The sequence below is a fragment of the Manis pentadactyla genome, chromosome 7, assembly GCF_030020395.1.
Source record: "Manis pentadactyla isolate mManPen7 chromosome 7, mManPen7.hap1, whole genome shotgun sequence".
Classification (NCBI taxonomy): Eukaryota; Metazoa; Chordata; class Mammalia; order Pholidota; family Manidae; genus Manis; species Manis pentadactyla.
The window spans coordinates 130,499,126-130,518,678 of NC_080025.1; the positions used below are offsets into that span (position 1 = coordinate 130,499,126).

General features: G+C 36.5%; 1 protein-coding gene across 6 annotated transcripts in view; it reads left to right on the top strand.

Annotated features, from left to right (window-relative positions):
• Positions 1–19,553, top strand: part of EXOC4 (exocyst complex component 4) — a 797,616-nt gene that overhangs the window by 78,825 nt on the left and 699,238 nt on the right. For all 6 annotated transcript variants that reach the window (XM_036905582.2, XM_057504775.1, XM_057504777.1 and 3 more), the window contains exon 6: positions 8,963–9,206. In XM_036905582.2, coding sequence (XP_036761477.2) covers positions 8,963–9,206 — 244 coding nt within the window. The remainder of the gene's footprint in view (positions 1–8,962; positions 9,207–19,553) is intronic.

Consider the following 19,553-nt stretch of genomic DNA (forward strand, 5'->3'; position numbering starts at 1 on the left):
CTGTGCATTTTAAACTTGCCAAATGGCTTTTTAAAGTGATTGTACGAAAGTACATGCATTTTTATTTCTCTACTTTGCCTTGAAAATTGGCTGTTAATTTAATTTTTGCAAACTGAATTGCACAAATCTCAAAATGTTTGCTTTTATTTTATATTTTTACCTATAAGTTATTTTAATTTGCTTTTATCTGTTTCTAGTGGTGTTGAGAACGTTTCTATGGACTCCATTTGGGTCTCTTGTGAATTGTCAATTGAAAATACACAATTTGCTCAGTTTTTATATGGCCATTTCTTTTCCCCATTAATATATAAGAAAGTTAAATGGATGGTAGTAATTTTTCTGTTCTGTTTCCACCCATCCCATGTAGTTAATCAATCTCATTAGTTTCTGGTCTATCCACCCTGGATTTCTTTTTGTACAAAAAAGCAGATAGATATATGACTATTCTAACAACTTTCTTTCTTCCATGAAGTGTGGGGTACTATAGATAATCTCTTACACTTTGCTGTGTAATTTTACCTTATATCTTGGATATCACTGCCTATGAGCTCATAGAGCTTTTGGCCCTCACCCTGTAACACTTGCATAGTACTTCACTGTGTCCACTTACCATAATCGAACCACTTTCTTATGTATGGCTTTGTAAGGTGTTTTCAATATTTAACTATTGTAAGCAATGATATAACTGTACATATGAATTTTCATAAGTTGGGGGTGCATCATGATATTAGAAGGGGGATAACTTGATCAAAAGATAAACCGATATGTATTTTTTTTAGAATTGCCAAATTCTCCTCCAGAAGTTGTGCCAGTTGACATTCCTACCACCAGTGTATGGTGGGCTTGTTTGCCCCACAGCCTAGCCAAAGAATGTGTTGCCATACTTTTTCACTTCTGCCCCTTTGGTAGGTGAAAATGGTATTGCAGTGTTTCATTTGTATTTCTCTAATCAAGACTTGGTTTGAAGAACTTTTCGTATGCGTGAAGTTCATTTTTATATTTTTTTATGAATTGTCATGTGTCTTTTATTTTTTTAATCTGTTAATATGATATGTTAATGGATTTTCTAACATTGACCAGTTTTTCATTCCTAGAATAGATCCTTTTCGATCTTGGTGTGTTATTTTCTCAACCAGGTGTTGAATCGGTGGCTAATAGTTTATTTAGGATTTTTGCATAGATGTTCATGAGTGATGACGACTTGTAGTCTAAATTGTATCAGATTTTGGTTTCAATGTAATAATTTGCTTCCTATAAGGAATTAGAAAGCTTCTCTTCATTTTCAGTACTCTGGAATGATTTATGGAGCATTGGGACTAACTGGCTTTTGAATATTTGGGAATTTCCCTATGAAACCATTTGGATTTGGTGCATTTTTATATTTTTACTTTTTATGCCTTAATAATTTTCTATATTATATGTAAATTGTTCTCTTTAAGCATTTTGTCCCTAGTGGGATCAATTTTAATAATCTGTATTTCCCTAGGAAATTATTCATTTCATTTCTTCATTTTTATTCATATAGAGGTCCATAGTCTTTTCTTACAGTTTTGAAATTTTCTTTTTTTGTCATTTATTTTTCATTCGTGCTATCTCCCTTTTCTTCTTGATCAGAGTAGCCAGTGGTTTGTCTTTTGTGGTCCCCCTCTTGCTCTCTTTCCCCACTCCCCAAAAATGATGAGGATTTTGATCTATTGATTAGGACTATTTTTTTGTTCTCTAATTATTTTATATTTTATCTTTATTATTTTTTTCTTTGTACTTTTCTTTTGGCTTATGTTTTTTCTGAACTAGAAATTGAAATCATGTACTTTAGCTTTTTCATTTGACTGATAAATATTCAGTGATAAGAAGACAGTTATGTCATACCTTTGTTCATTAAATATTTCTAGCCATTCTAAATTGCTAGTTTGTTTTAGAGATGTGTATGGCATGTTGTTAGGCCTTGCTTTGTGCTCTGTGAATGAAATTGAAAATCCTTTTAATAGGTGGGTTGAATCCTTTGATACACATTTATATGATTGATATTTTTGTCTCAACTCTATCATAGTATTTTATAAATACATTATTTTTATTTGCTATGTTTCTTTCTCCCTGATGTTAATTCTTTGCTCTTTAATTTAAACAAAATCTTCTATCGAGGCTTTTTTCCCTAGTGATTATCTTTTACTGTGTTTAAAAACCTTTAAACCTTTGAAAAATGCTCTTAGTCTTTTTTTTTCTTTAACCTATGACTCTCAGAATCGTTTTTATTGGTATCCTTTAATTCCCATCTATTGCCTGGATAACAAACAACACACTCAGTTTTCCTCTTCCTCTCCTGCCAATTTTTAGTTGCATTATTTTTACTTTTTTGCAACATACTGGCTTTATACAGTTGTCTTCTATCCACACTCCCTCTTTTGTTTTTATATTAAATCTACATTTAAATATTTTGAATGCTTACTCACCATCAGTCTTTTTGCTGAAGTTTTTCTAGTAATCTCTTGGTTGGATGAAGCTTGTCTTGTCATCTAAAGGATTCCTCCAGAAGGGCTCACCGGTGCAGAATTCCTTCAACTAAAAAATTTCTTCATTTATTTTGTTTTTCCTATATCCTTGGTACTTAAAGGACAGCTTGGGTGGGTATTTATTCCTTAGTATACACTTTCACTTACTGAATTTTTAAATAAAATGCTATTTCATTGTTGTCTTCCTTTGTGTGTTTTATGAAAATTCTGATATGAGTCTGATTTTTATTTGTCCTTAGAAGTTATTTGATCCTGTAGGCCCTGAAGAATTTTTAACTTAGGAATTTAATAGTTTTAGTTGGGATACATCTTGGAGCTGATTTTTATCTTGGGTTGTTGGGGGGTAACTTTCCAAGGTATCCAATGAGCTCTTTTCACGTTGTAGAGCCAAAATCTTTTTTTTTTTTTTTGGCAAATTTTCTTGGTTTATAATTAAGTATTTTGCTTTCTTATTATTCACCTCATGTGTTACTGTGTTCTTAATCTGTCTTCCATTTCTGCTACTTTCTCTTTGGTCTTTTTATTTCTTTCTTTATATCCCTTTTATCCTCTTTTTTGTTTCCCTGCATTTTCTCAGTACACTTCATAAACTACTCATTTGACTCTATTTTCCATTGGGTATTTTATAATTTATCCTTCATGTCTAAGAAAATTTTGTCTCTCTCCTCCATATCTTTTGTGAGTGTAGTCGATTTTCTTCTCACACCTCCTTCCTTTTGTTGGTCCATGTCTATTCTTAGTTTTTGGATTTCTGACTCAAGGTAGCTTTTCATATCCCTAAATTCTTGTTTGAAAATATTAATTTCATCTGGAATGTTGTCATCTAGGTTAATATACTATGTGGTTGTTTTATTGCAGGAAATTTTCCTCTGTTGATATGCGTTGGATTTTGATTTTTTTTTTCTTTGTATACCTCCATATGAATCTGTGCATCATTTTCTCTGTTCATTTTTATTGGGGTGTTTTATAGCATTCCTAGCTCACTGGCTCCCTCTTCTGTCAGCAGAGCAAAATTCATATACTTAGTGGATTTTTTTGTTTTGATGGTTGGGAAAGATGTTTATTATTGGAATTTTGACTCTCTTGTCTTGAAGGATCCTGAAATTCCCCTTTATGCTTTTTGCTCCCTTCACTGTCCTATAGCCAGAGGGCATTTCTGTCTTCCTTTTTGTCTCATTTCTTCCCCAGTAGGTATATGTCTTGAATACTGCTCCTTAAGTCTCTTTCCTATAGTCCATGCTCTGATCTGCTTGGATACTTTTTAGTATTTTGAAACTTAGGGTGGACTTTGTTTTTGTAGTGATGGTCTTAGATCAGTCTGAGGTTCATCAATAAGTCCCTTCTTGTCTCTTCATCTCAGTCTACCTTTGACTTTAACAAAGTCTTGTGGCTGAGCAGGGGCAGGCCAGGAGCATGAGACATCACTTGCTGCTGTTAGGTGGTATTTCTTTCTTATTATTTACAGTTGTTTTGAATTTTGGGCAACTTGTCTTCAAGTTATCCTGAGGGCATGATTTTTATGAGTTTTATTTCTTCTTGTTCTATGTTGGTTTTGGCAGAAATGTTCAGCAATGGATTCCTAAGCAACTGCTATTGTCTTCAGCAATCCCGTAGTACCTAAAGCTAGAAGTGTTAAAAGTACATTTTTTTTAGGAGGTTTTTGTGTTTTGATGGCACATTTTCTCCTTTATTATGCACATGTTACAGATAAAGAAGTTGAGCTCCAGCAAGACTGGAGAGACCTCACACAACTAGAAAGAGGTAGAGATACTGATCAAAATCTAAGCTCTTTTTCTTCTTACTGCATCATGCTAGCTCCCTGGGCAATTGAACTTACAAAAACATACTTTAACAAAAGACTGCAACCTAATACATTTTAGTGAATATTGATTTAGATTATCAGTGTATTTATCTGTTCCTTGTCTTTTTTCATATCCTGTATTCGTGTCATATTTTTAGTAGCCTCTTCTCTGTTGGCTGCTACTACTAGTCCTTTCAAGGTACATCCTCCTTGCTGTAAAGGAGACACTGCACATTAAGTGCTGCCCAAGGGGGATTCAACAGATGTTAGTTTTGTTTGCTTGTTTTTTGTTTCCTCAAAGTCTTCCACTCTAATTTCCCACCCACCCCAACCAAGCAAACATACCATCATTTCCCCTTAGCCCACTTTCACTTATGGAAGGACCAGTGCACATTCATTTTGCTTTGAAAACTCGCTACAGTACAGGATTCCACCTCCATTTCAGAATTGAAATTATCCTTGTGCTGAGGCTGGAAAAACTCCTACCTTCATTTTAGTGATAGCCCCTAATATTAGTTGACAACAGCTTTTGGCTGCCTCCTTTTAGAAGTGGGGTGTACATTGTCTGTAGTTTTCTTTAAGATAATTTAATATACGCCTTAGGGGTGCTTAGTTAACATTTTTGAAGTACCTTAATCAGGAATCCACACTTCAGGGGTAGTTAGTTAACATTTGAAAGACCCTAATCCAGATGCTATCCTCTAGAGGCAACCAGGGCATGGGGTACTACTCCTTCAATTTGCACCAGTGGGTGCCTTAATTCGAATAAGAGATGTTGGAAATAATTTTCATTGGTGAAGCAAATGGTAAATGTTTAAGATATGTAGTTGACCAAGTATCTCCACCAGGACGTGAACGGAGGATAAAGATTTGGTAAGGCCAACAGCCTAGGTCTAGAGCTTGATTTAGTCTTGTGCTCGCAGCCCTTGATGGGGAATTTTGTCATCTCACCTGGCCAGTGGAGCATGTTAAGTCTCTGTAACTCTGCATAAGCTATATCCTGCTTGCCTCTACCTGCCTGTCTACCCAGAGCTCATTGGATACATGCTCTGGTTCCACTCATTGTTTGCATTTCTTCTCTATAAGAGATAATTATTTTCAATATTGAGCCGGACTGTTTCTTTTTAGTTTCTTAATTTATATTTTATGTAAAATTGTGTTTTGAGCATATGGATATCTCAAGTATGAATTTACAGTGCCATTTTGAATTATTTTTACTTGGTAACTTTCTTACTATTTTCTACTTGAAAATATTGTCAGTATTCTGAGGTCAGGTTCCCATCTATGGGGGCAGTATTGTGAATATCTAATTTTCTTGATAATTTACTGGTCTAATTAAGCTTGGAAAGTCTTTAAGGCTCTTATATTGAATTCTGTTCAACAGTGGCAGATATCCCTCCTGTTATATAGGGATACTGTTCATGAATACAACATGTAAATTAAGTTATGTAGGTTGGAGTCATATATGTGAACTTCGCATACTTTAGGTGCCATCATAGTGTAAGCAATCACATCTAGCAGTTTCTTCAGTAAACACTACCATTATTTCTTATACCTTAATTAATGTGTATAAATGTAAATAATAAGTGAAATAATACAGTTTATTCAATGAAATATTAGAGTATATTACTAAGGTTCTTATCTTCTTTAACTTGATGATGTGTGTATAACTATGGCCTGATACTGATCTTTTCTTACCAAACATAGTGGGGAAAAAAAACAACAGCCATGGACTGCTCTAGGTTGCTTTCTGTACTCATTGGGAAACAAAAAAAACAAGTTTTCTTTTATAAGATATTGAGCTGCATAAATGGATTATTCACTTAGCCCATTTAAAAATACCAGATCAACCATCTATAATATAGGTGTATATAATTAACTATAGACCAGAGATGAATAGACTTAAACTTCATTAATAGTACCTTGGAATTGTAGAGCTTGAAGGCACTTTAGATATCATCTAGGTAATCCTTTCATGAGTCCCAAAGTGTCATAGATAAGTGCTCCTTCTATGAATCCATGCTGAACCACAGGCACGATTTATATCTACTTACACATACATACCTGTATATCCATCTTTCTCCCTCCCTCTCTTTCTCTGTGTGCATAATAAGAAACAATTGGTGCCAATAGGATTTTAATAGAAATAATTGGTTAAGGACATAGAAGTCTTTGAATATTTAGCACTGTCCTTTCAGTTAGTGAGGGTCTTTAAACCAGATTCAATATATCCTCATTTGATAAGATTCTAGAGCAAAAACAAAAACAAAGATAAGAGAATGGGGAAAGGGAGTAAAGTGTTTCTAATTGTACAGTGTTCTAAAATCTACATATTGTGTACATATTAGAGCAATACAGATCCAAGAGAATGATGCTGCATTTGGTAGTTTGGAAATATGTGCCTTTTGTTCTAATTGTAGTATGAGGCTTTACTGAATTTCATCTAAATTATTTTTGTGCAAGGGTTTTTCCATAAAGCACCTGACCTCACAGGGTTTCTGTGATTACTAGACTAGTGTTCATGGTTGATTGTATTATCTCTAAGTTCCTTTTAATTTCCTATTGATGGAAATGAAATAAATGATATAAATTAATTAATACTGAATCTGTTCAGTGTTCATGTCTGGTAGATTTTAGGGGACCAACAGAAAGATAAGGTTCTAAACAGACATGCCATTTGAGGCTGTGGTATTTTATTATTCATACCTTGCTTACTTGTTATTTTTAATAGGCTATCTATCATAGTAGTTATATGCCACGTAATCTAGGGGCTTATTGATTTAAACTACACGTATCTCCTCACCAATCACTCTTTTGTGGCAGGTGGTTGACATTCAGGTGGCCCTTTGCTTGGGTCCTATTTGTGGTTCATACGTGCTCTTTTGTGAAGACCATTTGTCCCGGCTAAATTTCTATTTTTTTCCCCTGCCTGAAGCTCTGCTTTTAGTTTTGTTTCATTTTTCCCCTCTAGCATGATGAATTTAGATGGTTCCTTGGCTGTTAAGAACTTTTCTTGCTGTTTTGCAGGATGGAGTAACTCTGTGGCCTAAGGTCTCTAGTTCTTCATGTATAAAACAGAACCAATAACTGAAATGTCTGTTCTTAGAATGTCACATTGGCAATACTGATGACTTTTTTTTTCTTTCTTGATTTGCCTTGAGAATTGTCATGTCATCTTTAGGGGCTTGAATCTTCTTGGTTCCACTCTCAGTTTACCATAGATTTTGGGAGTCTAGTGAGTCTCAGTAAAACAGCATGGAAAAACATGGATAAATCTGTAGAGGACTTATTCACTTAAGAGCAAGCTTGTGTAAGTAATTATATCACATTTTTTATTAAATGCCTTTGGTTCTTAAGGGCATTTTATAATTTGGGAGCAAAAAAAATGATTCAGAAGAATAGCCTACATGTCATCTAAAGTATAGAGAATTTATTCAGTGGTTACTTACTCCATAAACTGGGCTGTTATCATTCTTTCCTAAATAGATTTTTACATTCCAGTGTTGCCAAACAACTTGGAGTGGGCTTGTAGTATCGTTGAGCTTGAATCCACTAAAGAAGAATACACACATTCTTTCAGGATGTCACATATTTAGAAACCTTCCAGTTGTTTTGAGGAGTGGGGGAGACAGGAGGATGGGGAAAACTTCACTAGGGTCCATCTTTAGGCTTCTGCTCACTTTTGCTTTTGTGTCAGTCCAGCCATTCATAAAATGAGAGTTATTTTCAGGCCAGAGGTTTTTAACCCACAGTTCTTTTGGTATTTATGAAGCCCTTGAAATCATATGATAAGTTTGCATATGTGTGGATTTGTTTGAGGGCAAGGCCTGAAGTTTTTAGCAGATGACAGAAGTCTCAGATCCCACTTGCCATGCCCTTCTCCTCCTGTCCACAGGCATTAAGAACCACTGTTCTTGGTCACTTCTTCCATTCCCACACCAGATGGTTTGGGTGAAAGCTATAATCTAAAGATTTGCGGAGACTTTGACATATAAAATTACTACTCAGAAAACTTCCATGGCTTAGCAAGACCTGTCTTCAGTAGACAACGATATTGCTGTCAACATGTGCTGACATATGTGAAACATAGAAGGTGGTTCTTTCATATTTAGGAACTAGTTTTTTATTACTCTTTCCCTCAAAGTCTTCTCTCACTAGTATAGATTGTTTTTCCTTAATTTTTCATAATCTCTTTTGTTATAATTTTAACTTACCCTTTCTACATGTATTTATAATGTCTTTATCAAGCTACTTACCTCTTCTAATAAGTAAAAATTTGAGACTACGGTCTGGCTCTTGAGAATTCTGCAGCACCAAGTATGGCATTTCATAAGCAGTGAACTCTTACTAAATGTCATGAGCTGACTGATTCATTGTGCAAATGGTTGTCTATGGACAACTTCCCATGGAGATTTGCTGACTTGTCCTGAACCATTTTTAGCTCTCATTACTGACTGATGGGTATGATTTGAAGAATGTGACTATTATTTTGTGATTCTTAGGTACTATGTGAATATAATCTAATTACAAATTTAACTGAAAAATCATCTCTGATTCCTTTAAGGAAGTAATCAAAGCAGTGATCCCAATTATTAGACTTAATTCTGTTTGTGAATTTTGTAATGGAATATATATATTTTTTCCTCTCCAGTGAGGGAGATAAACCTGCAGGACATTAAGGAGGATTTGGAATTGGATCCAGAGGAAAACAGCACTCTTTTTATGGGCATCCTCATCAAGGGGCTGGCCAAACTGAAGAAGATCCCAGAGACGGTGATGGCGATCCAGGAACGCTTGGAGCAGGAGCTAAAGCAAATTGTGAAGAGGTCTACCACCCAGGTGGCAGACAGCAGCTACCAGAGGGGAGAGAACCTCACTGTGGACAGCCAATCAAGGTAGCTGGGGGTGCAGTTTGCATTTTTGATAACTGTTCACTGTGGTGTGTAAACAAATATCTTCTGCTGATTTTTGTTTCTGAACTTGGGATTCTATAGTCCATACAAACTCACATGGGTAAAAACAGCTTGCATAAGCATAATTCAGCTGTTTTTTTATGTAGCTGAGAAGTTTTACACATACTGTTAATACTGAAATGAAAGGATGTAGCAATTACTGAACATTAACTGAGTACTAAGCAGTGTTCAAGGCAACCTACCTCGTTTAGTTCTCACTACACCACTACGAACTACTTACTGTTAGGAAAATGGGCTCAGAGATGAAGTGATTAGCTCAAGGTCACAAGTGTCTGGTCTTGGAGTTGAATGTAAGTTCATGGTCTTTCCTTTGTCCTGTGTTTTTACTAATGTGTGGTGGTATTTGCTAATAGGCAAATCAGTCTCAGGAATTACTGTATCTCCTTAAAACAACTAAGAGGATTTGGATTTGGATTTCTTAATTCTTGTTTCATAATGGGAAAATTGAAATTGTACTATGATCCTAACTCTGTCTTGACTGCCATACACTGGGATATCATGTCTGCCAAACCGGAGTTCAGGGCATAAAAGACTAATGTCATCTGACAGAACAAGATACTTGAAATTGAGGCTTTCCTGGAAAATCCAATATTCACTACAAAAGTTTCTGATCTCTCCTTCCCCTTCTCTGCCTCTGTCCCCCACCCTCCACATCTACCAGACATAGACCAGGCAGGAATTTGGCATGGGGGGCTGGGAGCTGTTGGGGAGCCACAATGGAAACTACATTTGCATCTGAGCAGAGCACAAAGTTGAGCATGTCCTTCCAGTTGTTCAAGAGTTCCTGGGGGGTGCGTAGAGGGGATCGTAATTATGTTGACATGTTAAGGAAATTCTGTTTGTACTTAAGGCTTTAACAGTTTTTTCTAAGAAGTTAAACAAATTTAAGGAGAAATAATAATAGCTAAGTAAGCTATAGAGTTATGTCAGTTAAGTACAGAATTATGTAAGGAAGTGTGGAATTCCCCAGACTGACTTGAAATTTTTTGGAAAAATTAATGTATTCTATTTACATTTTTTGTATTCTTTTGTATATCCAAATAATACTGATTTGAGTTATTCTTTAAAACTCTTCAAAAATTAAATCCCTTGTCAACTTCATTCAAAAGTGAGATGGGTGGAGAAATCACCGCCCCACCCTCCCGCCACAGAGTATTTCAAAGCACATGTTGTGATGAGCTTGGGTTTTGGTGTCAGGCGGACCTGACCTTGAATGCCAGCACTGTCCCTAAGGAGTTGCTTGTGTTGGATGAGGTTATACGGTTAGAGGTCAGTAGAGGAGCACCACGAAGTACTGTTACCTGCATACCTGTGTGTGAATACACATGCTTATTTGTTCTGGTTCCTTTCTCAACGTCTGTGTTCTTTGATCACTCATGTGTTCCTGAGAAGCTGGGGAAAGGTTCTAAACTGAACTTTGCTTTTCTTCTTTCTTTGCCTAGTGACTGGATTTCTGTGAACTTTTGTCCCCTTACTAATGAACACTCCAAAATTCTGGTTTGCTATTTGCCCTATTGCTGCAAGTCCCTAGATGAATACACTGAACTGTCATAGGAAAATAACATGACTATAGTGTATATTGGAAATGAATCTAAAGGGCACGATCAATAACTTTTCTGCAGACCTCATTACAGTTCCCTTAGAAGCAGTGTGACTTTCATAGGATTTTGACCCCAGCCTCTCCCATTCCCTAAGCCCCTTCCAGAATTCATGAGTAGAAATTGCAGCTGTAGAAGTGGAACCAGGAAATAATAAATGTTTCTCTGTGAGGAGTGAGTCAGCAGGAAGGCTTTTTTGTTCTCTAAGGTTTTTTTTTTTTTGTCAGTATTTTATAGGCTTTTGTAGGCAGGATATATTGGACATTGGCAAGTATACAAGCTGTTTGTCTTGGTTTTGTGTGTATAATATGATGCCATTTTATTAAATGTGCTAATATGAAAATTTGGGCCCAAATCCTTTATTATGAGATAAAGTAGTACATATGACAAAGCAAAAATTTGGAAATTTCTATATTAAGTGGCATAAGGGCCAGAGAATGAGGGAGAGATACCAGGGAAGGTCATCAGTCAGGAGCTGTGGGCCATGGCTAACCAGAACTCCATGTTCCTGAATGAAGTCATGTCCACACTCATCTAGGAGGACCTCAGGACCAGTGACCCCGTATGCCAGGACTTTACCCACTTTGTGTTAGCCCACCTTCCTCATCCATGGCCAGTGTGAATTTGGAGGACTTTCTTTCCTTGAGAACCCTCATAAACATGCCTTGTTCTTTGCATCTGGTGTGTAAGTTGTTTCTGTTAACCGGCCATGCTGGTGAAGCAGAAATTTCCTGTCATGGGACCGCATCTGTAAAGGCTCAGTAAACCCTTTTGTTTCAGACATGTCTCAGTCCTAGAGGTTTTTTTTGATTTGTCACACAGAAAGCAAACGTTTGGAGTGAACCATTCTTTCTGAAGATGAAAGATTAAATTCTGGGACTGGAATTCCAAAGGACTGGTGCTTTTGAGCTAGTCTGTAGTGGCTGTGTGCCAGCAAATACTTCCAAATGCCTCAAGAATTAATCACCTTGGTAACGTCATTTAAAAGTGATTGGCTTTGTTGCTTCTACTGGTTTAGAGTTTTAGAAAGCTATTGTCAGATGATCACCTGAACCCTGCATGTTCATGGAAGCTTACTGGGAGGTGTTAGGACCATTGATTTTAGAAGTAAAGTCAAAATACTTTGAATTATTATTGTCTTTTATCATTGAAGGAATCTTATGCTAAAGGTACAAGAATTTGTTTTTCTTAAAGTTGGGGCACAGATTTGTAAAAACAACCACGAACCATCCTTCCTGATAGGCCCCCCTTCCCATCATTAGCATTAGCATGTGATGCTACTCTGAGGCAAGGTACCCCTACTGTAACTTACCCACAAATTTCATTGTTCAACATCCTCTTATTAAATACAGTCTGGTTGTGATGCGCTGCAAGCCTGTTTTCATTCATCTTTATGGAAGGAGAATTAATGTTGTGTGCTGTTTTGCTAGAAATGTTGAAGGAACCAGGCTAGTGAAGTCTTGTCTTGCTTCCACTTCCTAGAGCCAGAATACTCTCACAGCCAGTTTTTAAAAATCACTTTGGTGACCCACTTATTTTACTTTTGATACCCACACCCCAACTCTCTATTAGCTATTAATAGGATAAATGTTTTATCTTTCTGTTCATTCATAATCTAACTAGTATCTATAAACACCTGCTTACTATTACAGGAAATATCTAACCACTGTTGTTGCCAACTTGATGAACATTAGGGTAATGTGCTTTGCTGATCTCCCAGAACCGCCTGCTACCCATAATTTCCAGAGAAAGATAGGCAGTGTCTTCAGTTTCAGATTTCAGCCTGTGCAGCTCACAACCAATTGCTTCACCTCCTGCTGCCTAATTATTGATTCTTTCTCAGAATCCAGCTTGAGTATTTTCTTGCCATTTTTGTTCCAAAGAAGCTGGAGGAAGTTCTCTAATATTTAACAAATAGGAAAAGCATGAGGACTAGATGGAAGAAATCCTCTCAGAGGTGCTGTATCTTACCAGGAATATGGAAGAGAGAAAGATGTAGAGAAAAGAATGATTGACATGTGTGAGCCAATTACTCGTCTATTTGAAAGTCATCTTGTTTAAACGTGAAGGCAGATATTAATATTGCAGGGAAGGTGCTGGGGGCCTGCTTTACTTGGTACATGTGTTGGTCTTGAAGAGGGCAGAAAGGATTGACTAACTTGAAGCCATGGCTACCAGACACCTTTTACCCTTTTGGAAGGAGACCATTTTGTGATATTCCTTGATCTCTATATTACGAATGAAGGAAGATTAAGTGTCTGATATAAAAAGCAGAGAACATTGCATGTCCTGTGTTCACTGTGATATTGAAGAAAGATTCCTACAAAACACAGGAAAGAAATATACTCATTGCCAAAAGTAGTTGTATTTGGATAGTAAGGTTGTAGGTTTTTTCCCCTCTATTTTGCAACTGTTATAGTGAACAATAAACTTATTATTTAAGAATTTAGTGTTACTCAGTTTATTTTAATCAGAAAAAAGTCTCTTTTAATGATCCTATTGTATGTAAAAACAATGCCTGCTTGCAGACCAACTGAATCGTGTCTGTTAGATTACTTCTTATGATGTGTGTGTGTGTGTGTGTGTCTATATATGTTTGGTAATGTAATTTTGACGGCTAGAGCAGCAGCTTCAAGAGAAGACAGAACTAGTTTTTCTCACTCAGCGCCACATCTGCAGAATCTAGCCCAGTGCTCACCTGCCCATAATAAATATTCGTTGAGTGAAAGAATGAATTATTCTTTTGCATTCATTATTTGTCATGGACCAGACACTGGGCTGAGATGGTCCCTGTCCTTATGGGATTTAAAGTCTAGAGGGGAAGAAAGGCATTAATCAGAACCCTCAGATAAGTATATTATTACATACTGTGGTACATGCTATAGAGGAAAGGCGAAGTGTGCCATGAGAGCATAAAACCATGGGGGCCTGATCTGGGTTGGGTAGGAGGGCATCAGGAGGTGCCATATGTGTGCATGTGTGTGTGTTTAAAGTAAAGCTTCTATATTGTTTTATGCTAGTTGTAGTTACCAAGTTTCATTCACTTGATAACTCCTACAAGTTGTTCTAGTTGTTAGCTTGACATCAACTTACAGGATATGAGAAGGAAAGCAGCCAGGTCTTTGCTATGCTGTTTTCAAAGTTCTTGCCTACCTCTGTGGTTCATTACATTTTGATAATTATTGCCAAGTGTGCTTTTCTTAGAGATAATACCAAATTTTCATGTCATTGTTAATGTTTGAGAGTTCTTATATTCCCTTGCTAGCAGGTTGCATTATCAAATGTTTTTATCTTCACCAATCTGATAGGTGAAAAGTGGTATTTCCAAGGTGGTTTTGATTTGTAATTCTTCTTATATGAATAAGGTTAAAATTCTCTTGATTTGTGTAAAAATAATTTTTTGTTATGATAGTTGGGTTATATCTGGATATATTACTTCAAAATAATCTGAATTGAGAATGGGTAAAGATACAGATAAAACAAGGTTAGGCTAAAATAATACTGAAGCAGGGTGATAGGTACAGGGTGGTTAGGATAATATCCTGTTCTTTTCACTTTTAACATTTGAAATTTTCAAAAATGTTCAAATAATGTTATGCCCCTTTTAGTGAACTATATTTTTCTAGTATGTTTATCTTCTTCCTTATTTACAGGAACTCTTTATAAGGTAAATTAGTTCCTTGGGATTTACTTTATAATTTTCCCCCAGTTTCTTTCTCTTTTCACTTTATGATATCTGGCCATGTAGACATTTGTTTTTATTTTTTATGAGGTTATATATTTCAATATTATCTTTCATAGCTTTTGGGTTTTGTGTCAAATTTAGGTCTTCCACACTCCTAGAATATAAGTAAAGTTTCCCAACTTTCTTCTATATAGTCTTATTTTTAAATTTTATATCTTTTGATACATCTGCAATCTGAAGGAGTGGCCACATTACTTTTATACAGATGTAATACTTACTAAACTGTGTTATAAAGGACTGTCTGCCCCTTTCATTTCTGCCTCCTGTGTATCTGTCATGTAATTGATTGAAAAAGAAACCCATACAATGAATGATTCAATGTCAGCAGAATGCTAGCTGAGTAATTCTACTGACAAAGTTGGTGTTTGCCTCATTTCCTAAAACTTTTTTTTGCTGAAATTCTCACAATGAATTACATAGAAATACATTGAATAATTGCTCTAAAAGTTGAAAAAAGAGACTTTAAGAATATTTCTAAGATTTGGAGTCCAGAATGAGGTATACTGGTATTCTTATGAAGTGGTTTTGTCTATGAGGAAGTTGAAGGCTCAAGCCCCATGGTTTGTAGTCCGAGTATACTGTGTGTGAAAAGAGAAATCAATAAAATACCTCTCATGGTTTCTTTAGACATGTGACATGTGTTTCTTTTTCATACAAGGGGCATTTCCTTTCATCTCTTCTTTCTCTACTACTCACTCTTCTCCTAAGTATCTGAAATGTAAGATTTATGGAATCAGTCATTCTATTTGGCAGAAAAATCATGTAAGATCAACTTTGAAGCAAGGTCAAGCATTTGTCCCTGTGGCTTCTTGTAGCCACTCCCAAGCACTGCATGCAGCACCTGGACATGCTTGGGATCAGGAAGGGCCTCCATGTAATTTAGATGAGTAATTAATTTAAATCAAAGCAAGTGGGAAGCAAGTAAATTTAACTTCGGTGATTATGATTCCATTTGATTAAATCTCTACTTTTGATTACACGTATCAGTGAGAACATGCCTTAAATACACTCAACTATGAAATACTGAAAGTTATGAATAGGATGAACCAGGGACATATAGAAGAAATCCCACTATTCCTCAGCTAGAATATATCCCCTGCAGCTTTACTGCACTATTTTTAGAACAAATGAAAGGAATTAATTCTTTACATATAGGAATTTTAACCCTAATTGCTAGCTATACAACTCATTACCATGGGAGGTAGCAATGGTCTCAAATCTTGTGCTTTCTAGTAAGACTTAAAGAAATTAATTGGTAATGATCATAGCTCTTGTAAAAAGGAAATTGGGCAGCTGTCTTTCTGACTGTGTATTGTCTTTTGGTTATAGTCTCTGGAGAAAGGGTGCTTGGCTGAGTAGGCCAGAGGTCTCACTCAGTATTACAGCTCTTAATCTTTGTGTATATTTGTCAGAGTAAAAAAAAAAAATCTGCTTTGACTTTTTTAATTTTGCATACTATAGCAGGTTCAAATTAGGGATGGGGACGGTTTAAAGGAATGGCAGGTAAAATTTATTTCCTGGGTTATTAGTAACATTGTTTAGGCATTCAGCCTTCATGCTTCATTAAGGGTACATCTCTGTTCGGCATATAGTAGGAGCTTAGGTCTTGTCATTTCCTGTGCACTTGTTAGTGTCCTACAAAAGGTACTCCACACTCTTAACACTGAATCTTTTCAGTGCAGAAACACACAAAACTCTTATGTCAAATGAAATTCTTCCCTGAGTGATATTTAGGAGTGGTGTCAGTTTCATGTGGATCTGAGGCTGTATTTCTTATCATCGGGGCTCCTCTTAACTCCTGGCACAGCCCCTTACTGTGATCGCTAATCAGATTGGACTGTGAGTTTGAGAAGAGGAGAGTTAACTTAGTGTTTGCAGTCATTTAGGGTTGGGCATCTATTTATTTTATTTTATTATTTTATTTTTATTAAGGTATCATTGATACACACTCTTATGAAGGCTTCACATGAAAAACATTGTGGTTAATACATTCACCCACATTATCAGGTCTCCCCCACCCCACCCCATTGCAGTCACTGTCCATCAGCTTAGTGAGATAGGACTGGGCAGCTATTAAATGCCCAAGAAGTTTAATGAATAAATAAAAAAGAAAAAGATGCAGAGGAGATAATATTTTAATAAGACCAAGTGATTTTTTTTTTTTTTTAATCTCAGCACTACTCACAGTGGGGTCTAAGGATAAGCAGCACCAATGCCTCTTGAGAGTTAGAAATGCAAATTATCCCTGTGGTGGAGGCTAATAAAATTGGAATCTCTGGGTGCAGGGCCCACAGGTGTCATGCCTTAAGGTGATTCTTAGCCATGCTTAAGTTTGAGAACACTCTCATAATATCGCAGATATCACAGAGGTTTGCAGTTTTGTAGCATTTATGCTTTGCAAAGCAGTCTGCCATCTGGTATCGCACCTGAGTGAGCCTCACTATTGGCCTCATCACAGGTAGAGGCATTATTATTAATCCCAGATTTACCCAGGGAAATGTGAAAGCTGAAATAAAGTGACAGTTCACAAAGCTTGCTGGTGGTAGAATTGGAGTAGTCTCTTCCCATCCTGTAAGTTTGCTTTCTGGCTTATGTAAAGATGACATTCCTAACTCATTTCCTGGGCCTGATGTTCTTCCTAAGGAGAAGGGCAACATTTGCACTGACATACACTTTTCCCTACTCATGCCCCCCATTGTGATCAATGGCAAGCCTCTGAGATAACTGGACATGTTGAGAAGTGTGATCAGCAGCCACAGAGTAAATGGATCTTAATTAGCTCACCTGAGAATCAAACTGATGACTTAGATACCTAAACAGTTACCCTAGAGGCCTTATACCTTCTTGTACTAAGACTGTTATACAACTAAGTTCTAAAATTAGACACCTATAATCTTTCTTATTTTTTATTTTAGTATCATTAATCTACAATTACATGAAGAACATTATTTACTAGGCTCCCCCCTTCACCAAGTGCCCCCCCCCACCCCATTACAGTCATTGTCCGTCAGTGTAGTAAGATGCTGTAGAATCACTACTTGTACCTATAATCTTTTGTTATCTCTGGTAAATAGATTTGTGGATAATTTTTCTAAGGTTCCAGTATGATGAAACGTTTTTGGAATGGGGTAAGCCTTTACCCCCCTAGCTTTGGGATACAGTTGACATATAACATTATATAAGTTTAAGGTATAGAGCATGTTGATTTGATACCCTTATATATTGCAAAATGAATACCACCAAAGCATTAGCTAACATCTACATCATATAATTATCATTTATTTTTTGCCATGATAAATTTTTAAGATCTACACTCTCAGCAACTTTGAAATATATAATATGATATTAACTATAATCACCATGCTGTGCATTTAGCTCCCCAGAACTTACAGCTGGAAGTTTGTGCTCTTTTTTTTTTTTAGTTTTATTTTGGTATCATTAATCTACAATTACATAAAGGACATTATGTTTACTAGGCTCCCCCCTTCACCAAGTCCCCTCCACATACCCATTCACAGTCATTGTCCATCAACATAGTATGATGCTGTAAAATCACTACTAGTCTTCTCTGTGTTGCACAGCCCTCCCTGTGCCCCCCCACACTATACATGTTAATTGTAATGCCCCCTTTCTTTTTTCCCGCCCTTATCCCTCCCTTCACACCCGTCCTCCCCAGTCCCTTTCCCTTTGGTAACTGTTAGTCCATTCTTGGGTTCTGTGCTTCTGGTGCTGTTTTGTTCCTTCAGTTTTCTTTTGCTCTTATTCTCCACATATGAGTGAAATCATTTGGTATGGAAGTTTGTGCTCTTTGACCACCATTTTCTCATGTTCCCCACCCCTAGCTCCTGGCAACCACCATTCTAATCTCTGATTCTTTGAGTTGGGCTTTTTTTAGATTCCACACTTGTGAGAATTTATAGTATTTGTCTTTCTCTGACTTGATTTAGCATAATGCCTTCAAGTTCCATCCACATTGTCACAAATGGCAAGATGTTCTTGTTTCTCACAGTTGAATAATATTCCATTGTGTGTGTGTATGTATGTGTGTATCACATCTTCTTTATTCATTTATCTACTGATGGACATTGAGGTTGTTTCTATATCTTGGCTTTTATGAATATGCTGCAATGAATATGGGAGTGCAGACATCTCTCTGAGATCTTGTTTTCATGTCCTTTGGATATATACCCGGAATTGGGATTGCTGGATCATATCGTAGTTATATTTCTAAATCTTTGAGGAACTTCTGTACTCTTTTCCATAGTGGCTGCACCAGTTTACATTCCTACCCAACAATGCACAGTGGTTCCCTTTTCTGCAATATCTTTGCCAACACTTACCTCGTTTTAGTGAGCCATTCTGACAGGTGTGAGGTGGTAACTCATGGTGGCTCTGCTGTTCATTTTCCTGATGATTATGATGAGAACCATTTCATGTCCTTTGCATGTCTTCTTTGGAACAATGTCTGATTCTGTTCTCTGCCCATTTTTTAATTGGCTTCTTTTTTGTTTTTGAGTTGTGTGCATTCTTTAGATACTTTGGGTGTTAACCCCTTATCAGATACATGATTTGCAGATATTTTCCTTTGCTCTGCAGAAGCTTGTTGACTTGATGTCATCCCACCTGTTTGTTTTTGCTTCTGTTGCCTTAGCTTTTGGTATCAATTCCAAGAAGCTGTTGCCCAGAGTGATGTCAGGGAGCTTACCCCTGTGTTTTCTTCCAGGAGTTATAAGTTTTTTTTTTTTTTTTAAATTATTTTTTATTGAAGGGTAGTTGACGCCCAGTATTACATTACATTAGTTTCAAGTGTACAACACAGTGGTAGAACATTTATATACATAATTCTAGGTTCCAGCTATCACCCTACCAAGCTGTTACAATATCTTGACTATATTCCTTATGCTATACATTACATCCCGGTTACTT